The sequence below is a fragment of the Microtus oregoni genome, unplaced genomic scaffold (genome assembly GCF_018167655.1).
Source record: "Microtus oregoni isolate MIOR12 unplaced genomic scaffold, Mior012 000004F_ref0000308, whole genome shotgun sequence".
NCBI lineage: Eukaryota > Metazoa > Chordata > Mammalia > Rodentia > Cricetidae > Microtus > Microtus oregoni.
In genome coordinates this window covers 27,778,923-27,801,857 of record NW_024543063.1, presented here as the reverse complement: position 1 = coordinate 27,801,857, position 22,935 = coordinate 27,778,923, and the positions used below count along the sequence as shown (strand labels likewise).

The following is a 22,935-nucleotide window of genomic DNA, read 5'->3' as shown; positions in this document are numbered from 1 at the left end:
TCTTGCAGAGGTTTCCTGTTCACAGAGTGGACTGAGCCCAACAGAACCCATCAGCCAAGACCATGTGACACGCACTGAGACCAGAAGACAAACCCAGAAATTCACTGATATCTGCGTGGCCATGAGTCAAGACCGGTTAGAGATACCAGCAGGAAAGAGCCCACCTGAGCCCAACTTCTGCTTGAAGTTACCCCCCAGGCACTGGCTGATGTCAAATCATGGATAGCTGGAGTCAGATATAGAAACCAAGCAGAAAGGCTCCAAGTCTTTACTTTGGTAGTCTCACATTCCTGGGGGGAAAAAACTGGACTTCAGACCCATCAAGCAGAGGAGATGTTGGTAAGAAACCATTGCTTTTAGTAGTACCCAATGACAGGACTGTGAGCTAAGAATAAGAGAGCTAGTTGAAGTAGCACCTTCCTGCCAAGATAATAAAGAAGTAAATGAATAAATCAATCTGAATTCTAAGAAAGTAACATCATCTTCAGCTATAGGATTTTCATAATTAATTTTTCATCAAGTAAAAAACATAAACCCTTGAAAGAAACGTGGGGCCTGCTGATCAAAGAACAAGCCACGAGAAGGTAGGACTTAGAAGTAGAGCCAGAGATGCCTTTCATCTTGGAGCTGCCGCATGAAAACTGCAGAGTGACGTCTACTGATTTAGTCACGTTAACACATACAAGTAAGAAGAATTTCAGCAGAGAACTGACATCTTGGGAAAATAATCGAAGGATGTGCTATAAATGAAAAGCATAATGACAGAAATGTACAATCTATAGGCAGGCTTGGCAGCAGGTCAGACACAGCCGAGAGGGGAATTCATGAACTGCAGAGTAAGTCTGTAGAGAGTACCCAGGTTGGCCTAGAGAGGAAGGCAGAAGTGTTGAAGAAACACAGGCACGCACGGAGGGGCCTGGTGTGTGTATCACCAGAATCCCAGGGGCAGAGAGGGGAGAAACTGTGCTGGCCAAGAAGTGCCCAGAGCTGGCGGACCCCACTGTGGGGGTAAAGTTCACTGAGGGCCATTGGAGCACACATACCCAAGCGAGGAGCACACTGAATGCTAAAGAGAAGCCCGATGAGAACAGCACATGGTCATCAAAAGGAGCAGAAACAAGAGTTTGTAGCAGACTTTTCAACCAAGAGACTGGAAACTAGAAGATGGTGCAGAGTCGCATTCAAAGGCAGGAAGTGTACGCAATCCTGGATTTCTCCGCCCCGTGACATTGGCCTCAGAAGAGAGGACAGAATGGAGAGAGGCTCAGCCATCAAGAGCACTTGCTTCCTTCCAGGACCAGAGTTGAGTTCCCAGCACACGCCTGGTGGCTCAGAACCACCTTTGACTCCAGCTCAGAGGATCCAATACTCCTTTTCGGGTGTTGCCCTCCATGGGCGCCTCACTCACGTGCACCACACACAAACACATAACTAAAAACAGCAGAATAAATGTCTAAAGTAGGAGAAGGAAAATAAGGGAGCTTTCATGAAGGTTGGTCCCCACTAGGAGAGGCACTGAAAGAGACTCTTCTGGAAGAAAGGATTGCCCCAGATGGAGGACCAACAGCTCAGGAAGGAGCAAACATGGCTAAATGTGGATGGGTACTGGCACCCTAAAACAGCAGGGGTGACGTGTCCCGAGTTTAAGATGTATAGAATAAAAGCCCATGCCATGAAGATACCACAAATTTAATAAGGAGACGTTAGATGGAGTAGGAACACTGTGAAGTGATAAAAAGCCATCCTCCAAAATCACCTACATCCATAGAGTATACCACTGTTCAGCCTTGAAGAGGAAGGGGATCCTAGCCTAGCCTGTCACTTGGCTGAACCTTGGAGATATGTGTGAAATAAAACCAGTTCCAAGCAGACAAATACATTCCATCTCCATCAGGTCCTATGATCTCAGAGGCAGGTGGAATATAGAGGCTTTCTAGGCAAGGTGGGGGGATCATCCTTGCTCCATGAGCTCAGAGTTCATTTCAACAAATGAAAATGTTCTAGGAGTCAACTACACAACAATACAAACCCACGTAGCAAACACTGTTGAACTAGACCTTGCAGAAATGAGTAAGAGGGCGAAATTCACATTGTGTGTGTTTTGCCAAAATTAAAAAAAAAATTTAAGAGGGAAGAGAGGTTGAGAGTCTATTTGGATGTAAACTTGGCTACGTATGAGAACTGCATAGAAAAATTAGAGATCCCACATTTATATAGTGCTGCCCACTTAGTAGCTGTGACTCATATTTCACTTTTCACATAAAATTACCAATGATATGATGCTTCTGGATCCCAGAAGTTCCGCAGAGTTGATTGATGGGTCCCGGGAGTGATGAGTTCCAGGTGGCACCATTAGCGTGTGGTGGTGATAGAGACGCAATACTGCTGCTGGTCAAGACCTATTGCAAAGCCTGTCGTGGGAAACGTGTCCCTCAAAGGCCTGGTGAGATGCCTAGACTTTTGCAGAAAGTGGTAGAACCCTCGATCTGTTTATTTTGAAGTAATTTAGCTTCCCAGGATCGCAGCATGCTTGGTTGCAGATGGCAGACTAGATTAGGTTCCAGTGGTGACCCAAGTGAGAGAGACAGGGGCTTGGGCCCAGACTGTGGCCATGGGGATAAAATATTTAGGAGCAATAATCTTCAGGACTTAGTGATAAATTTGATGTGAGGAGAGAAAAGGAGAAGCTGAGCGTGAACCCAAAGTGGTTGGTCTGGATAGAAACATGAGGCATGGTACCATCCAGAGTGAGGATCGCAATGGGGGGTATTGGGTTCTCCAAAAAGCTGGATTTAAGGTGACTGACTGACTGATGGATGACGAGACCAGCTGGGTGGGTTCTGGCCCCACAGAACAGGTCAGGTTGTTCACTGTCTCTTCAGAGAGCGATTGAGGCTCCAGAGAGGAGCCTAAAGAATGTGTCTACATGGGGGGACAAAGAAGGCTGTGCAGCTGGAGTACCAGCTCCAAAGGGCAGAAAATGCACATGAGGCTGGAATTGGAAACATAGCGGGCAATACTGGGCAGTGAGCTGGGCTGGAAGCCAAGAGGGCCTCCTGGGAGGAACCAGGTATCCAATTATGGTATCAGAAGTGTCCGAGAGTAACACAAGCACCAAACAGTACCTGTTGGAATCTGCTCTATGAAGATTAGGAATGGTGGCCCCCTGGGCTCTGGTGAATCTCAGAGGGACATATACTGGGCCAGAGCAGCCAGAGAATGGCAAAAGTAAAATAAAGAGGGGCTAAGAAAGATGCTTGCTTTTCTGTGGGTGTCTCAGAGTGGAGAGGCACCGAAATGCTAATGCAGAGATCCAGGAGAGAGGACTATGGGAAATCACTGAAGAGGCGCACAGGCTGTGGGGCTGAGATTGTGTAAATATCTCTTTATATCTGAGCAGGTCCTCAGTCTCTCTGGGTCAGAACATCCAATCAACCTGTCCTTGCCTCCCTCCTTCCCTCCGTCCCTCCCCACTCTCTGACTTCAACCATACTCCTCAGAGTGCCCCATGTCAGCTTCCACCACAGAGACCTGACCTCTCTCTTGTATGTTTTAATTAATTCTATTTTCAGTGAGTACATGTACATATTTTGCAAACCAAAAGAGTAGTGAAGGAAATGTTGTGAGCACACGGCCCCTCCTGCTCTGTACCTGCCTGCCCCGAGTCCTCCCCTCCTGGCCTCCGAGACTTTGTAGACTATCTGCCCTGGTACTTGGTCAAGTTGGCTCAGTAAAGTTCTTCCAGCCTTTCTCAAATACACTGGCTTCTGTTCTCCCACAACCCTGCTTCCCTCAATTCCATCCCCTCCAAAATAATGATACCCCAACATGGGGTTGAAAGTGTTTTTGCTATCAAGAGACATACTAAGGTTGTCTACTAACTACTTCTGTTCACAAACAACCCCTCATATCTCCTGCAGAAATGTTTGCCTTTTTTAAAAAAAAAAATCTATTTTTCTTGATTTTTCATTTACTGGCTGCTATTTTCCCAACAGCATCTCAGAAACCTACGATTATTTTCCGCGGTCTTGCTTGATTAGCAAGACTGCCCTGGAGACTCCCCTCCCAGCTGAGCCTCCCATAGGCTCATGCTAGACACTCTTCTGGCTGCTGCTGCTACTGCTGCCTGTTCCTGTCTGCTGCTGCCTGTTCCTGTCTGCTGCTGCCTGTTCCTGTCTGTCTGCTGCTGCCTGTTCCTGTCTGCTGCTGCTGCCCCTCCCTGCTGACTTCTGCTGCTGCCCCTACCTGCTGACTGCCACCCCTACCTGGTTCCTGCTTCCTGCTTCCTGCTTCCTGCTTCCTGCTGCTGCTGCTGCTGCTGCTGCTGCTGCTGCCACCGCCGCCGCCTATTCCTGTCTGCTGCTACTGCCCCTCCCTGCTGACTTCTGCTGCTGCCTCTGCTTGCTGCTGCCACCCCAACTTGCTGCCTGCTGCCCCTGCCTAGTTTCTGCTTCCTGCTACTGCTGCTACCTGTTGCCTGCTGCTGCCCCTGCCACACCTGCTGCTTCCTTAGTTTAGCCTTCCTGTTGAAGCCATGTATTCTCTCCGGAGTCTTTGGAGACAAAGTTACCGAGAACTGTGAGATAAAAATGTCTTTATTCTATCTTCACGTTGAGCGTGGCTGGCTACCTAACAAATGACTAGAAAAAGTATTTCCTTAATGTTTCGGGCATTCATGACTGTCCAGGTTCTGTTTCTGTTGTTAGATGCCTGGTCCTATTATGGTCCTGGGGCCTGTTTATTTTCTTGAGACGGGTGTCACCCATGCAGACCTCACATTCATGGTCCTCCTGTCTGCCCCTTGAGTACTATCATTTAGGTGTGTCCCACCATTCCTAGCTTTCCCTTGGGAGGTTTAAAATCATATTGTTATGCCTTGATCTCAGAAACGTGTGTTTTATTGCTCAGTATAAACCAGGAGGGGGCTCTGTGGCAGAGTGGATCTCTGCCCCCTCCCCAGCTCTCCTGGGTTCCCTTGCAGTCAAAGGTAACACAGGTGAGCCAGAGGGCATAGATTAGTGCTCAGTCCTTGGTCTTAAACCAGCTAGAGACTCATTAGCCCAGCAGGGGTCAGCCACCTCCGTCTCACAAGAGCAAAGATCCACTGAGCTGAACCGTACCTTCCTGACCGTGAATTCTGAGTTTATGCTGAACCTTCCAGATCCACATCCCTTGTGTTTCTACTTCCCGTGCTAGAGACCAACCAGGCTCCACCTTTCCAGCCACTTGGGAAGTGAGTCTCAAACCGTGTTTCTATGTCTATGCCCCCCCCCACTTCACTTTTGCAGCTACTGTCAGGCTTTGGGGAGTCACACAGATTTGCAGAGAGGATGCAAGCTGTCCAGCTGGCATTGGATGGCCATGCCACAGCATGGATCATGGTTTTTAGCAGCAAGACCAGTGGATTGGGGAGTCCTGCTAGCACCCTGTTTTAGGTACTTTCATGTTGTGTTGAACACAGTCTCTGATAGGAACAGCTCAGTCCACTGTGGCAGAAGGTTTGGGTACCTGTGGAGCAGGCATGGAAGAACCTGAGATTAAACCCGTTCCCATCTTGATGAATCAGGAAATAGTGAACGAGGCAAGAACCAGGGCCAGGGTCTGGCTTTCAAAGGCCACCGTTGTAACCTGCTCATCCAGTCAGTCCCACCTCCTCAGGGTTCCTCAGCCCCGCCCCCTAATATCAGCACTGGCCTGGGAACCAAAAGGGTGGACCTGTGGGAACCTTTGAGATTCATACCGTAGCAGGTGTGATCCCTTATGAAGCAGAAGACATAGTTGGTACTCACATCGGGATGAAACCTGTGCCGCTGTTGGTGTACTCGTGGAGTGGTGTAATAACCGACATGACAGACATGAAGGACGCCGTCATCCCAGCAAACCCAGAGGGAGATAGTGCTGCCCTCTGACCAACTTAGGGACTGGAGCCTCCCACTTGGTACTCTCATGTTGAGAGGCCACCCAGGACTCCTGGGCTCAGCGCAGGTGGCCAGACTGCCATGTCCCATCCCACCTCACAGGGCCATTTCTGTTTCTTCCGTGACTACCTCACGGTTGGCTAATAGATAACACAGACTGCATTTTAGTTGCTCATTAGGACAAATGACAAAATTAAATTCAAAGTCTAATCAAATCGCCCTTAGCTCCTGACTTTAATTTTGTTTCATTGCTGGATTTTAATATTATGTGACCCCGGGAACACTACTCCCCATTCTAGTGTCCTTGACATTTAGCTAGTGCTGTCTTTTCTTCTGCTCTGTAAGGATTAGTAAGGCCTGAGTCTACTTCGAAGTCACAGGCTAGGTGCCTGCCCTCCTGGCCGTCACTCAGCCGAAGTGAGCTATACCGTATCTGTGAGCCTGGGCAGCGACCTCTAGGGACAGCACCTACCCAATCATCCTCCTCCTCACCAAGATCTTCATTCCCAGACAGCCATGACTGGGTCCTCCCTCTCCACAGACCTCCTCCATTCTTACCACCCCTTCCTTTCTTCTTCCCCTGACCGTGAAAGACAGTTTTGCCTTTCTCAAATACCTTTAAAATACCGCTGAGCTTTCCTTGGCACGTCTGGAATGGTCCGGAAGGTTTCTTCTGAAGTGTGTCCTGCTGGTCCCATCCATTCAGAGCCTGACCTCGGGGATGTGCTATGGCGTCTGTTCTGAGTAGGCTTAGCAAGGGGCAGGTGTGAGTGCTCACATGGTGGAGTAGAGCAGGGAGGGGATCTGCAGGCAGTTCTAAACTGCTTGTATCACAGTCACAGAAACCGCTGCCTGTCCGTCCGGGAGCTAGCGAGATGGCTCAGTATCAGGAACATTCACTGCATCTGCCAAGGACCCAAGTTCAGTTCCCAGCATCCATAGAAGACCAGTTACAACTGCATATAACTGCAGTTTCTGGGGATCTGACCTTTCTTTCTGGCCTCTAAGGGCGTCTGCACACATGTGCACAAAATCCACACAGAGGCACACACATACACATAGTCAAATAAATCCTTTTGTAAGTGCATATCCCTGTCTGACCACAAACTATCCGTTCTTATCCACCATTTTCTTCATCAGAAATAAATAAATAAATAAAAACAGTCTAACCCACACAAGAGTGTTCCCTCCTTTAGACATCATGGCATGACATTCTCATCTACAATGTTCACACTTGAAAACCACCCAACCAAGCCGTAAAAGGTATCCCAGTGTTTAGGCTCACAGCTCTGTGTTGAGCCTTCAGCCCTTGGTTAAAAAGTCAGATGCCCCGGCAGTGACTTTCTTCTTCCGCTCGAAAGCCACAGAGCCCTTCAGTCAGCCACTGTGGACCTAAGTCTCTACTCAGATAACCCCCAGCACACCTGCCATGAAAGCCATGGAAGGGACAGGCTATGACATCAGCCACTGGACAAACCACAGGGCACAATGTGGGACAGCTCACAATCACCTCTAACTCCAGCTCCAGGGAATCTAACATCGTCTGGCCTCCACAGGCCCCTGCACACCCGATTAGAGACACACAGAGAGACACACAGACATGCGTATAAGTGATAAAGATAACAAGTAAAAGACCTCATCTATTCTTTTGTTTTCTTTTTTGTTCTTGTTTTTCTTTTGAGGTAAGGTCTTATGTAGCCCAAGTTGGCTTCAAACTCACTGAGTAGTTGAGGAAGACCTTGAATTTCGGCTCTTCTGCCTCCTCCTCCCAAATGCTGGAATTCCAGGCTGGTGCAGGTTAGACCTCTTGCATGCTGGGCAGACACCCCACTGAATTACCCATATCCCCAAACCGCCTATATTCTCTTCCACTTGATAGCTGTGTAGATAGCAAATCGTGATCTGAACAAACCCTGTGTAATGCTGCCTCTCTCTCCTCTCTCTCTCTTTCCTTGTCTTAGGGAATGCTGTCGGTTTTTTGGAGACAATGGCTTGACTTTGAAAGTGTTCTTTACCAAGGCAGCACCGTTCGGTGTCCTTTGGACGCTCACGAACTACCTGTACTTACACGCAATAAAGAAAATAAACGCTACCGATGTCTCCGTGCTGTTCTGCTGCAACAAAGCCTTTGTTTTCTTGCTGTCGTGGATCGTTCTCAGGGACAGATTCATGGGAGTGAGGGTAAGTTCCCTATCATGTCTTCCTCCCTCTCTCAGTCATGCCAACCAAAACCTGCCCTTTGGCTCGCTTGGCTGCATGTCTTAGATGGCGAGCATCAGCTATGATCGCTGCCCTTCCGGTTCTCAGCCATGCTCAGTTCTCGTGATTTGTAGACCTTCTTGCTGACCAACCATGCTAGATAAGCATTCGTGAAAGCACCTTTCACCCCAAGCATTTCCACGGCATTGCGTAAAAAGTGTGTGCCAAGCGGGGAGTCAGCCAGGGAGTGGGTGATGTCTTTGCACCACTCTCTGCCTGTCCTGCGGCAACCTTCGGATCTACAGCACATGACATGGGGGTGTCCTGCAGCTAGGAGCTATTGACATCATTCTGACTCTCAGTTTAGGATGCATCTGAAGTCCTGTGGCTCCTTGGGTGTATGTGTGTGGTATGGGTCTAGAACCTTGCCTGGACCATGTAGCTGGAAATATCAGTGCTAAGTTCAAACTAAGAGGTGGTGCAGGGGGTGGGGTTGGAGGGTGTATTCCACTTCAAACTTTGCATCAAGGGCAAATGCAATGACATCGCTTGAATGGCCTGGCATTGTCCAGGAGAGTCGTAGTAAATTTAAAGCTAGCCACATTTCATGGCATTTGCATGGAGCACGGTAAGTGCACTGTTAAATACCAGGGGGGACACGGAGTAACCTCACCTAGGGAGAGGACACAGGTGCCTTTTATCAAGGACTGAATCTCAGTGGCTTTCTGCCTGCTCCCTCTGGTGGCCGGGGGTTGCCTCTGCTGTTGGTCTCCTTGCCATAGAGCAGGACAGAACACTGGCCACTGGAGGAGCAGCTCATCCTTCCTTCTTCCTCCTGAATGCTCAGGGTCCAGTGCTCCTTAGCCATAGCCGCACTCCAGCTCACGGTGTTGGCAACCGTCAAGAGGCAGACTCCTGGCCCCTGCTTCTGTCCTTGCTTCATTGTCCTGGGAACAATGACATCACCTTAAGGGTGGGCTTACGCCCACCTGAGTTACACAAACAGCAGTAGGGACATGAGTCAACTGCTGGATGGTATTTTTAGCTTACAGCGGGGGGAGAGCTTGTTTTGAGACACAGGGTTAATTTTGGAATAAAAACTCACGCCCCGGGCTGCCACCCAGAAAAGCCTTCAGCAAATAAATGATCTAATACATCTCTGGGAAGACTGCAAGTGCTTCACACAGACTCACAGCTAAAGATTTGGATGTCCTAGGGATGCTGATCCATGGCCATGCCTTTCCAGGCTTCATTTAGGGAATCAAAGAACCAAGAGACTTCATAGAACTTTGGGGTATGACGCAGACATCCCAAGCAAATTTTTGTTACTGGAAAGGGGCATTTCAAGGTCAATGGAACACGCTGCAGAGAAAACAGAATGGTCTGAGGTTGAGCGATGTGGGCGTGAATACATTTGAGCTGCTCAGTCGACTCACAGAACACAGGCTGGTGAGATCTGTGCTTGGCTGTTGTCCGTGGAGAGGAAACTACAACACCCTCCACTGGGATGCAGTCTGGAAATGTTAACCTCTGATTCAAGTGTTCTCTGCTGGCCCCTGCACACTACAGGTTTGTGCAAAGGCTTTCAGTACTCAGTGGGCCAACATGGGTGACAGGATGCTCTAACATGCAGACTGTGCAGGCACGGTCTCCTTTAGGATTAGGTGGCTGCTCACGGAGGAGCCTCCCAACGCAGGCTTCAGGGCCAGTACGAAGCTCAGACAGAATCCGTGAAGCCAAACAATAGACAGCTGGAGGCGGGCCCAAGGTCATGTCTGACTGTAAATCTCTCCAGCATTCAGGTAGAAGTCTGGGACAGGCAGCTACTCCCACTAGGGAATTTCCAAAGACGTAAGAGCTGATGTAGTTTCCAGCCTGGGGTCTGAGGGAACAATGTCAGCTTTACAGGCCTGAAGGATACAACCAAGGTTCCTCCTTGTGTGCAGAGGCAGTGGTGGGGGTGGGTTGGGGGGACAGGGGAGCGGCAAAGGACTTGTGTGATTAGAACAATTGCTTCAGTCGCCCAGTTACAGTTTGTTGAAGATGGGAAGGGGCACCCACAGTTATAGTTCAGGTGGACAGGCCCAAAACTAAGGAAATGTGTCTTATAATACATTCAAGACCCTGGTCATCCCTGGTATCAGAGGGCAGGGTGCTGCTAAGGTGTCTGTTTGAAGGGGATTCGAACTGCCCTCATCTCTACTTACAAGCATTTTCCATGCGTGTCCTGGGCCAGGGGTCCTTACATGTTGGCCAAATGCTCAATCTGAGAGCGGATGATGCAGTTATTGGTCCTTGAGCAGAATACCAAGGAACCTGAACTTACCCAGTCTTGAAAGCGGGCAGGGAAGCAGTCACCACTGGGTGACCTGGATGAAGAAGCTGTACCCAAGATGTCCATTTGTCCACAGGACATTTCAAATGTGGCAGGGTCTGAGGAGAGTTCACAGTGGCACAGAAAATAGGCTGGGAACACTTTCACAGTGAAACACACCAACACACCAACACACAGCAAATGCCTGTGTCTCCGGGCATGGAATAGAGCAGGTGGGGCTTCCACCACACCCAGAGTCCCTGAGCTCCCAGGCTGGGTCAGGGCCTGGGCCCTGATGTTCTGAGGGGGATGGGAAGCTGTCCACACACTTCTGGCACTGGCCGGGGCCTCGTGTTCCAAAGGGGCTGCTGAAACCCAGAGAGCAGGAACCCCACCGTCAGAGGCACAGCCCTCGCTCATGAGCACTGCTAGCTCCCAGGAAGTCGGTCTCAGGTGCCCCCTGCCTGTGTGACCCTACAGGTCTCCAGTTGTTTGTCTCTGTAACTGGGGGAGCCAGGTGATTGTCACCTGCTCTGCCTGACCCCTCGAGCCTCACCCTGACTCCTTTGCACATCCCAGCTGAGGTGAAAGCTCTTCCCTTAGATTTTCAACTAGTGGTGGAGTGGGCAAGGCTAGAATCTGCCTAGCAAGTCTTCAAGAAAAATAATCCATTCTGGGCAAAGATCTTCACCAACCTCACATCAGACAGAGGTCTGATCTCCAAAATATACAAAGAACTCAAGAAATTGGTCATCAAAAGAACAAATAATCCAATAAAAAAAATGAAGTACAGACCTAAGGAGAGAACTCTCAACAGAAGAATCTAAATTGGCTGAAAGACACTTAAGGAAATTCTCAACATCCTTAGTCATCAGAGAAATGCAAATCAAAACAACTCTGAGATTCCATCTTATACCTGTAAGAATGGCCAAGATCAAAAACACTGATGACAACTTATGCTGGAGAGGCTGTGGGGAAATGGGAACATTCCTGCATTGCTGGTGGGAGTGCAAGCTGGTACAGCCCCTTTGGATATCAGTGTGGTGATTTCTCAGAAAATTAGGAAACAACCTTCTTCAAGATCCAACAATACCACTTTTGGGTATATATGCAAAGGATGCTCAATTGTGCCACAAGGATATGTGCTCAACTATGTTCATAACAGCATTGCTTGTCATAGCCAGAACCTGGAAACAACCTAAATGCCCCTCGACCAAAAATGGAAAAGGATATTGTAGTACATTTACACAATGGAGTATTACACAGCAGAAAAAAATGACATCTTGAAATTTGCAGGCAAATGGATGGAGCTAGAAAACATCATACTGGGTGAGGTGACCCAGACCCAGAAAGACAAATATCACATGTACTCACTCATAAGTGGTTTTTAAGCATAAAGCAAAGAAAACCAGCCTACAAGTCATAATCCCAGAGAATTCAGACAACAGTGAGGACCCTAAGAGAGACATACATGGATCTAATCTACATGGGAAGTAGGAAAAGACAAAATCTTCTGAGTAAATTGGGATCCTGGGAACCATGGGAGAGGGTCAAAGGGGAGGGGAGAGAAAGGGAGGGGAGCAGAGAAAATTGTATAGCTCAATAAAATCAATTAAAAGAAAAGATTTCTGCTGAAAAAAAAAAAGAAAAATAACCCATTCCTCTGTTACCTCAAGTGTCAGCCATACTTGCTTTTGGAATCATCAGAAATCTGGCTCCTCTGTCTGTCTATCATCTATCATCTACCTCTCATTTATCTACCCATCATCCGTCTATCTGTCTATCATCTATCTCTCATTTATCTCTATCATCTATCTATCTCTTTCCCTTTCCCTCCCTCCTTCCCCCTCCAGAGTTTCAGAGCTTACTGTGTGTCTTAGTTGCTTCTCTTGCTGGGACAAAATATCCAACAAAGGTAGCTTAAGGAGGGAAGGGTTTGCATCGGCTCATGGCGTTGGTGAGGAAGGCACGGAGGCAGAATGGTGTCAGGAAGCAGAGGTGTGAAGGATGCTGGTGCTCAGCTCAGTTCTCCTTTGGATTCACTCCAGGACCCCAGCCCATGCGATGGGACCACTCACATTCAGAGTGGGCCATCCCACCTTCACTAACCCATCTAGAAACTCCTTCACAGACAGGTCTGGTGTTTCCACGATAAGTCTAAACCCATCAAGCTGACAATCATGATTAACCACACACCCTGGGAATCATAGTTAGCCATTTAAATGTGTGAAACCAGCTTTGCTATCAAACAGACCCAAAGAAGCCTCTGTTTAGGTTCTTCTCCGGGTTTTGGTTAGGCTAAGCTTGGATAGGTGCCCTCTACACGACACCCATGAGCCACCTCTGTCCACCTGGAAGAACCCCACAAGTAGAACATTCCCATTCTCGGGCACTTGCAACTCCATCCACGGGCTGATGCTGTCTCCCTCCCTCCCTCCCTGCAGATTGTGGCGGCTATCCTCGCCATCGCGGGCATCGTCATGATGACCTACGCGGATGGCTTCCACAGCCACTCCGTCATCGGCATAGCCCTGGTGGTGGGCTCCGCTTCCATGTCGGCCCTCTACAAAGTAGGTGCAGGGAACCCACTCCCTCAGCGGGCCCCGGGGCGACAGTGCTCCGCTCTGACACTCACATCCTGGGTGGCTGGGTGGCGTCTGGGCTTCTGACAAGAGCAAGTGTTTTCAGTGTGTGCGCCCAGAGGCAGACGGCGCCAGGGTAGGGTCCAGGTAGGTAGAGGAGAAGGAGTGGACCCCTGAGCCTGCCTCTGTGTTTCTGCCTGATGGGACATGAAGACTAGGTTATGTGTTTGGCCTTGTCATGTAAATCCTTGGCCATGTGGTTTCGGGGCACCAGCCAATATGAGTCCGTGAGTTGTTCAACGGTGCTTGTGAAATGAACGCACAAGAGTATCCTTTGGCAAGAGCCGGACCCATGTCTGTCATGCTATCGCTCACTGAGGCAGGAGCATTGCCAAATGATTGTGGAGAGCCTGGGCTATGCTACCAGACCTTTGCCTCAGAAAAGTCCTGACAAAAATGTGGGAAGCCGTTGAAAGGTACTTCCTGACTGCCAGTCTAGAGACAAGAGAGGGCTGTTCTCTTACACCAGTTCTGTGGGAGTCCATGCTGTCACTGCCCCTACTCCTGTCTTCCCCTACCCCCCCCCCCCGTTTCCTTTCACCTAGGTCCTCCCTCTCCTCCACAGATGGAGAATAGGAAATACAGGCATTTTCAGGGCTACTAACCGTCAAGTCCCCCACCCCAATGCTTCTTCCCAACACACACACCAGTGATCACTCCCTCCAGCGAGGCTCAGCTCCTGAAGCTTCCACGATCTTCCCGAACAGCAGCACCAGCTGGGGACCACATGTTCACATGCATGAGCCTGTGGGGGGACATGTCACATCCGAACCACAATACCTGTCTGGAGGTTCCTGCTGGGCATCCAGAGGCTCCTCACTCCTTCCCCTGCTGCCAGGACAGATGTGGGGACACAGCATGCAAAGGGACCATGGGACAGAGGAGGGACAGCCATGCTGATGCTGACTTGATAGACTCCCTTTTCACCAAGTACCGGGCTGGGTGGGGCCCACAGGCGTGTCTGAGTCAAGCCTCTGGCCATGCAGTCACATCGGGTCCCTCTTCTCCCAGCCCTGTGAACACCACACACGGTGTGCAAACGGGAACATTGCAGGGGGAGAAAGTTTAGTGCAGTTCACTAAGGCCTATGGCATCTCTACAAAGGGAGGTAAGGTGGAGCAGGGACTGGCAAAGTCCCTCAACTTTGGTTCAGAGAAAACATCTTTGCAGGTAAAGCCCTCTCTCTTGGGGCAATGGCTGTTTCATGTGCTGCACGCAGAGTTTGAAATCCCAGTGCTCTATAAATGCTAACTGAGCAAGGCAGCCTGTCTGTAACCTCAGCACAGGGCAAGCAGAGATGGCAGAACCTCCAGGGAAGCTGGTTAGGCAGACTAACCAGATAGGCAAGCTCTGGGTTCAAGCAGAAACCCTGTCCCAAAATATAAGGTGGGAATCAATCCAGGAAGACACCTGCAGTCAATCTCTCACCCCCCACACACACACATACACACACACACACACACACACACACACACACACACACGCTGTCCTAGGTCGGACCCATTTGGAGGCTCCGGAGAGGATGAACAATCACGCCAGATTATTCTAAGGGATACACCGTGATGAGCACAGCACATAGCAGCCTCACCCGGGGTGCAGAGCTCCGACCCCCGGAGATAAGCAATGTGAGGCAGGATGTGATCTAGCCTGAGCTGCTGGTCCCGAACATGTGGTCCACAGCACCCCGTAAAGCTTCATCTGCCTTCGCTGGCTGGCGAGGGAACTATAGCGCCCACGGAGGTCAGCCCCAGCTTAGTCACCTACCTGCCTGCACTGCGGCTCTGCTCCCACATAGTGGGGTCCAGTGCTCTCCTCACCGCCTCCTCTCTCTGGCAGGTTCTGTTCAAGCTGCTTCTGGGCAGCGCCAAGTTCGGAGAAGCGGCCTTATTCCTGTCCATCTTGGGTGTGTTCAATGTCCTCTTCATCACCTGCATCCCCGTCATCCTCTACTTCACCAGAGTGGAGTACTGGAACTCCTTCGACGACATTCCGTGGGGAAACCTCTGCGGGTTTTCCATTCTCTTATTGAGTAAGTGGCGCCCGCCCTGGGCAGAAGCCCCGGCAAATAGCAACAGACACAGAACTCTTTGGAAACCCCAGCTAGGAAAGAAAATAAAATCCATGGCCCCATGCTGTCCTAAAGTTCTCACTCTTTTTCAAAGTCCTTGCATTTTTCTTTAAAGAACAATATTTAGAGGTTTTTTTAAAAAAAAATATTTTGGGTGGCCTTAGAAGGTAGGGCCTTAAAAAGATTTACTTATTTCATCGTACATGCGTGGGTGTATGAGTTTATTTATCTTTATGAGTTTTGTCTGCATGTTTGTGTGCCATGTGTATGTTTGGTGCCTGTGGAGGTCAGAAGAAGATACCAGATCCCCTGAGACTGAAGTTACAGACGGCTGTGAGTGGGTGCTGGAAACCAAGCCCAGGTCCTCTGCAAGCGGAAGAAGCTCTCTTTCCCCCTGAGCCATCTCTCCCTTCCCCCTTATTTTTATTTACATATGCATTTGTGTGACTGAGTGAGTAGACACAGGTGTCCACGGCAGCCAAAAGGTGTCAAATCAGCCAGCACAGAGGTCAAGGACAGGGCAGTTATGAGTAATTACGGTCTTCTAAATTCTTTATTTCAGCATTCAATATTGTATTAAATTTTGGAATTGCTGTCACGTATCCCACACTGATGTCTCTCGGAATTGTCCTCAGTGTCCCTGTGAATGCAGGTAAGCATGGTTTCATGGATTTCTGTCTCTGCTCACTACAGACACCATCTTTCAGGCTTACACACTCGAGAGCACACGTTCCCGTAGCCGCTCATAGCGAGTTTTACTGTGACTGCTCACAAAGCAAGCTTAACCTCTGCATAGAAAGAAAATGCATTAGTATGATGTATGGGCAGTATTTTCCCATGAGAGATTCGTATGGTCTGCTGTTTCCTTTACCTATTTTACAGTACTTGGGATGGAACCAAGGGCCTCGCGCACCCTAGGCAAGCTCCCTACCACTGACCTATGTTTCCTTAGTCCTTTTATAACATTGTATTTTGAGGTAGGTTCTTCTCATTAAGCTGCCCAGGCTAGCCTTGAACTCACAACATCACCCGGGCAGTCTTTGATTCGCAGTCCTCCTGCTCAGCCTCCGGGATTGCTGGCATACGCCATCAGGCCCAACTTGACAGAGAGATTTCTATGTGCAGTTCAGCACAGAAAGTCCGAGGCTGCCTCTGTTCTGATGAAGGATTGAGCTAGAAAATCATGGAGCTGAAAACAACTGCATTTTTGCAAGTGGTTTTGTTGGGGCAAAGTTGCCACAATTGGGTAGTCATGTGGAAACAGGTTGGCACTCCAGTGGGGCAGGAATGTTACTTCCTTCTGCCTCCTGGGAGAGGGCGAAAGCCTTTTGTTTGGGTATAGGCACCCACTTTGTCCTGCCCTGGAGCCTCCTAGCTGACATGAGTTGGCAGTTCTTTCCAAAGCCTGCCTTCACCTGTCCCTCACCTGCTCGCCCTTCACGCCTGCTATTGGTTTAAGCTGTGGATTTCCTCTCTCTCATGCCCTGGTTCCCTACAAAGTTGCCTCCAGGCCATTAAAGAACCGGCCCCCTAGAGACCCAGCCCCATTGCCTGTCCACAGTGGAGTTTGCCCAAGCAAGCCACTCTTGGTTCCAGACTCTCCTGAAGTCCCGCTCCCTGACTCCCCTCCCCGCTACCCTGTCCCACAGTTCTGTATACACCTCACTTTGGCCAGATTCTCCAGGTGCCTCATGGTCACAGTGCAAGGAGGCCTCAGAACAATGGGCTGAGTCTGGCATCCCAACCCCATTCTAGACATCTGTGGTCCCCACTCAGCAGCCCTCTGTGCTGTGTATCTATCTCCTCACAACTGAAGGTTGTGCATGCCCTTTTTGCTTCCTGTTGAGAAATAAAGGAAAGAACCCATAAGACAGTTCCTTGGAGCTGGGGGTGGGGGTGGCCAATATGCCAGCACACCCTTGTGATCAAAGCTCCCAGCAAGCATACAGGAGGCTCCCTGGGCTAATGGGTCAGCCAGGCTGGCCTGCTTCATGGGTTCTAAGCAAGAGAGACCCTGTTGCCCAAAAGGTAGATCGTGCCCAAGGAACACCAGCTGAGGTGGTCCCTCATCTCCACCACAGCACAGCACTCACGTGTACACACATGCATGTACATACAAATGCAGAGTGAGATCATGTGTCATGCATGTACACACAAATGCAGAGTGAGATCATGTGTACATACATGCATGTGTGCACATATGCAGAGTGAGATCATGTGTATATACATGCATGTATGCACATATTCAGAGAGAACATGTGTACACACATGCATGTACACACATATGCAGAGAGAGATCATGTGTACACATGCATGTGTGCACATATGCAGAGTGAGATCATGTGTACATACATGCATGTGTGCACATATGCAGAGAGAACATGTGTACACACATTCATGTACACACATATACAGAGAGATCGTGTGTACACACATATGCAGAGAGAGACCATGTGTACACACATGCATGTGTGCACATATGCAGAGAGATCATGTGCACACACATGCATGTACACACATATGCAGAGAGATCATGTGTACACACATGCATGTACACACATATGCAGAGAGAGAGCGTGTGTACACACATGCATGTATGCACATATGCAGAGAGAGAGCGTGTGTACACACAGGCATGTACGCACATATGCAGAGAGAGAGCGTGTGTACACACATGCATGTGCGCACATATGCAGAGAGAGATTGTGTTTACACACATGCATGTACGCACATATGCAGAGACCATGTGTACACACATGCATGTGTGCACATATGCAGAGAGAGATTGTGTTTACACACATGCATGTACGCACATATGCAGAGACCATGTGTACACACATGCATGTGTGCACATGTGCAGAGAGATCATGTGTACACACATGCATGTATGCACATATGCAGAGAGAGATCATATGTACACACATGCATGTACGCACATATGCAGAGAGAGAGCATGTGTACACACATGCATGTGCGCACATATGCAGAGAGAGATCGTGTTTACACACATGCATGTACGCACATATGCAGAGAGACCATGTGTACACACATGAATGTACGCACATATGCAGAGAGAGATCGTGTGTACACACATGCATGTACACACATATGCAGAGAGAGACCATGTGTACACACATGCATGTGTGCACATGTGCAGAGAGATCATGTGTACACACATGCATGTACACACATATGCAGAGAGAGCGTGTGTACACACATGCATGTACACACATATTCAGAGAGAGACCATGTGTACACACATGCATGTGTGCACATGTGCAGAGAGATCATGTGTACACACATGCATGTATGCACATATGCAGTGGGAGATCGTGTGTACACACATGCATGTACACACATATGCAGAGAGAGACCATGTGTACACACATGCATGTGTGCACATGTGCAGAGAGATCATGTGTACACACATGCATGTACACACATATGCAGAGAGAGAGCGTGTGTACACACATGCATGTACACACATATGCAGAGAGAGACCATGTGTACACACATGCATGTGTGCACATGTGCAGAGAGATCATGTGTACACACATGCATGTACACACATATGCAGAGAGAGATCATGTGTACACGCATGCATGTACGCACATATGCAGAGAGAGAGCGTGTGTACACACATGCATGTACGCACATATGCAGAGAGAGAGCGTGTGTACACACATGCATGTACACACATATGCAGAGAGAGATCGTGTTTACACACATGCATGTACGCACATATGCAGAGAGACCATGTGTACACACATGAATGTATACACATACAGAGAGAGAGATCGTCAGTGTACAGAAGGCCCCTGAGCTCCTGGACAGTTGCCAAAAGCAGTCTAACTATGATAGGCTCGTGGAAGGCACGTCTTACACAGCTTCCCCTAAAACCCTTGTGTTTTAATTTGGTGTCACATGAGGATATGGTAAGAGGAATATCCCACATTACTTCGACACCAAGAGGTACTTTGGGCCACATCCTGCAGCCAAAACAGAGAGTAATTCCCGTGTCTTGCAGGAATTCAGTTCCTGTAAGGACTAGGGAGGCAAGGACCAGCACTCTAGGAATTGGCTGAGTGGAGCAGCAGCCAGCCTGCAGGGCTCGCCCTGGCATCTGCTCAGAGGACCCTGGGCATACCATCTCCAGCTGATGGATTAACAGAACACTTGTCAGTGTTAAAAACTGAAGAGTTTCTGAAAGTCTACAGGATGGCTCTGGGAAGAACTGGTTGTAGGGTGGACTATTACCCTCCCATTCCTTCTCTGGGGAGTAAAGGAGGGGAGAGACATAGAAGGAGGCAGGGAGTTAGGGAATTAACAGAGCAAGCCATGACTGAAAGGAAAAGCAGTCCCCACCAGGGTGAGTGGTGGACAATTACCCAGCCAGTCAGCACTAAGAGCTATAAACTCCAATGTTTGCAGCTTTGAGTAAAGGGGAGGTTATCTTTATTTTTTTTAAGGCCAGACTGTCTCTTCTGAGGCAGGCAAGCTTCAAATGGGCTCAGCCTGGGTTACCAACAAAAGAAAAGATGCGTCCCCAAACATGAAAGAGGAGACTTCAATAACTGGGCGCTCCAAACACCATCAGGGTGGTTAGGAGAGTGACTGGATTTTTACAGACTGACCGGAACCTACTTCCCATTCAGTCCCGTCATCTGACTGCTCATCAGGATGAGCCAGGGATCTTTAGGGAAGAAAGGGACTTCCCCTGAGGCTTAGAGCCGATAATAACCAATGGGCAAGGAATAACAAGAATTCTTCATGACAGCGAGGTGTGCTGGCACACACCTGTGCGTCCAGCACTTGAGAGGCGAAGGCTTGAGGATCAGGAGTTCAGAGTCATCCTCGGTTACAGAGTGAGTTCAAGGATAGCCTGGGCTACATGAGGCTCTATTTCAAGAAACAAGGGGCAGGGTTTGAGGTGGCTGGGTGAAGATGCTTGCCACTGTGCCCGGTGACCTGTGTTAGATTCCCGGGACCTGCAGGGTGGAAGGGGAGAAATGATTCCTAAAAGTTTTCTTTGACGGTATCATCACCCCGGCACTAGATAATCATCTGCATAAATGCAAAATTAATTAATTAATAACTACTAATTAAAGCTTTAAAAAAATTCACAAATAGTATCCTAAAAGAACAGGGTCAGGTTTGCTTAATCAAAACATATATACACATGTATACATATGTGTACAAGATTAAATTATAAATTATAAAATAAATGTCATGTGTGACATCATAATGTGAAAAAGTACCAAAAATGTAAATTAAAAAAATAATATTTTCTTCATCCTGAAACCCCAAATTGGCCAGAATTAAACCTTGGCGTGCTCAACTACACTTACACTGCAGTTACCCTTGATTTATTTTTTCCCTTGCTTGTAACTCACCATTTACACTCAGGTGCTGGGTCAGATTCAGATAGCCGCACACACACACAAGCCCAAGGCCTCAGAGACGGCTGGTCTTAAGAAGTCCACTATGATAACCTCTAGGCAGCCCTGGCCGGCATTAACAAAATCCTGCTGGGCAGAATTCTGGTGCCCAAAGGACTTCAAACCTCCTGCCCTAGTGGGTGCTCAGCTATATCACCGTGTCCACAGCCCTGCCGCTGAGCAAACCGCTCTCTTGTCTCCCTTAGTGGTGGATCACTATACCAGCCAGATAGTCTTCAACGGAGTCCGAGTCATCGCCATCATCATCATCGGCCTGGGCTTCCTCCTCCTGCTCCTGCCAGAGGAGTGGGATGTCTGGTTGATCAAGCTGCTCACCCGCCTCAAAGTGAGGAAGAAGGAAGAGGCTGCGGAGAGCAGCGGGGACTTGGGCACAGGCCCCCAGAGCAGGAGCAGGAGAGCCCGCCCGTCCTTCGCTCGCTGAGACCACTCCTCTGGGACTCTGGGATGCCCCCATGGTAATGTTTTTGAGGTCTATTCCGAAGGGAGGAACCTCCGGTGGGTGAAGTGTACATACATGTACAGTTTTGGTAATCTGCAGTAAGTTCTACGGTATTTATTGGCATGTCCAATTTGCTTGCACTTTTCCACATCAGACCTTCCACTTAAGGGTACCGATTCCAAACGGAAGAGAAAAGAACCTCTCAGTGCTTCTTCAATGAATGTAAAGTGGGGTAAAATGAGCCTTGCATTGATTGCTTCGGAGGACAGGCAAGCTGGACACACCGGGGCAATGCTCTGCCTCTTAGCAACTGAAAATGACATTGTACACTGTGATTATTTTTCAGCTATAGTAGGTCATATTTTGTTTTATACCAGAACTGTATACTTAATTTTAAGGAATTTCAATGAACCAAAAGATAATTGTCAGTTAATCGGGATGGATGGATGGATGGATGGATGGATGGGTAGATGGGTAGATGACTGGGTGGCGGACAGATGGGTGGGAAGGGAAGAGGGGTGAAACAGAAAAGGAGAAAGGGCGTGCCAGGTCACGTGATAGAAAGCGGAAACCTAACCTAGCTGGCCTGCCCTCTTGCGTCTTTACAAGATCACGAGGAGAACTTAGTGCCTTCTACAGCATCTCCGTCCTTACCTATGTGAAGCGAGGTGACATCATATGTCACTGGCGCCGTCTTATAATTTAGATGTAGAATCTTAAAAAACAAACAAACTATATGTGTATATGTGTGTACAAAAGTGACAACGCCGGCGGCCAGTACGCTGGAAGGTGGCTAGCAGGCGCAGCACGCACAGCAGGTGCACCGTGTGGGAGCAACTGCGCAAGTGCACTGTGTGGGAGGGACTGCGCAGGTGCACCGTGTGGGAGGGACTGCGCAGGTGCACTGTGTGGGAGGGACTGCTGGTAGCTTTCATTTCCAGACCGAGATGGAAACATCACCTACTGAGTCTGCAAACCTTTTTAAGAAACTTTTCAGCACCGGGCTGTTTACTTACACAATTTAGGTCTGCCAGAAACTTCTATCTGTGATAGATCTGTACAGAGGGACTGGGATTAGAGTTTACTATTTTTGAAGTTTACATTGTTACATATAAATGGGAACCTGATTTTGAAATGGTGTCAATATCCCAATGGTGCATTCTGGAACCATGGGGTCTTTTGTTTCCTGGGGGAAAGGGGCACTCATGACCTGAACTTTTTAGCCAATTATATTCTCAGTTTCCATTACTTGTTTGGCCAAACAGATTAATAAAATATTTGAAACAAAGAAGCATTGCGTATGCTTTTGGTGCCACTTTGTTGCCTCTCTCTAAGGGTCCTGATGCAGCCTGCAGTGTCTCCAATTCCTGGAAGGTGAGCCCGCCTAGTGGCCGCGAGACAAAGTAACCGTTGCTGTGATAACCGACAATTGCGTGACAACCATAGGCCTCATAGAGACTGTAAATCTCTGGGGCTGAAGAGACGGCGTAGGGGGCGACTGCGCTTGCTGCACCAGCGCGAGAACAGGAGTTCGTATCCCCAAAACTCATGTAAACAGCTGAGCACAGCCACATGCATAAACACATACATACACACACGCATACACATATGCACACACATTACACACACATATATGCACGCACACATACATGTACACACATACACACGCATGCACACAGATACATAAACACAAACATATGCACACATAAACAGATATACATACACACAGACACACACATACATGCACACATACACACATATGCATGCACATACACACATACACATATGCACACATACACATATGCACGCACATACACACATACATAAACACAAACATATGCACGCACATACACACATACATAAACACAAACATATGCACACATAAACAGACACACA

The 22,935-nt window shown here is 48.7% G+C and overlaps 1 protein-coding gene across 4 annotated transcripts in view; it reads left to right on the top strand.

The window, feature by feature from the left end:
* Positions 1 to 22,314, top strand: part of Slc35f3 (solute carrier family 35 member F3) — a 225,422-nt gene extending 203,108 nt beyond the window's left edge. For all 4 annotated transcript variants that reach the window (XM_041650716.1, XM_041650717.1, XM_041650715.1 and 1 more), the window contains 5 exons: positions 7,880 to 8,099; positions 12,876 to 13,001; positions 14,910 to 15,102; positions 15,704 to 15,793; positions 20,786 to 22,314. In XM_041650716.1, the coding sequence (XP_041506650.1) occupies positions 7,880 to 8,099; positions 12,876 to 13,001; positions 14,910 to 15,102; positions 15,704 to 15,793; positions 20,786 to 21,021 (865 nt within the window). In that variant the 3' untranslated portion in view covers positions 21,022 to 22,314. The remainder of the gene's footprint in view (positions 1 to 7,879; positions 8,100 to 12,875; positions 13,002 to 14,909; positions 15,103 to 15,703; positions 15,794 to 20,785) is intronic.
* The last annotated feature ends 621 nt before the right edge of the window (positions 22,315 to 22,935 follow it).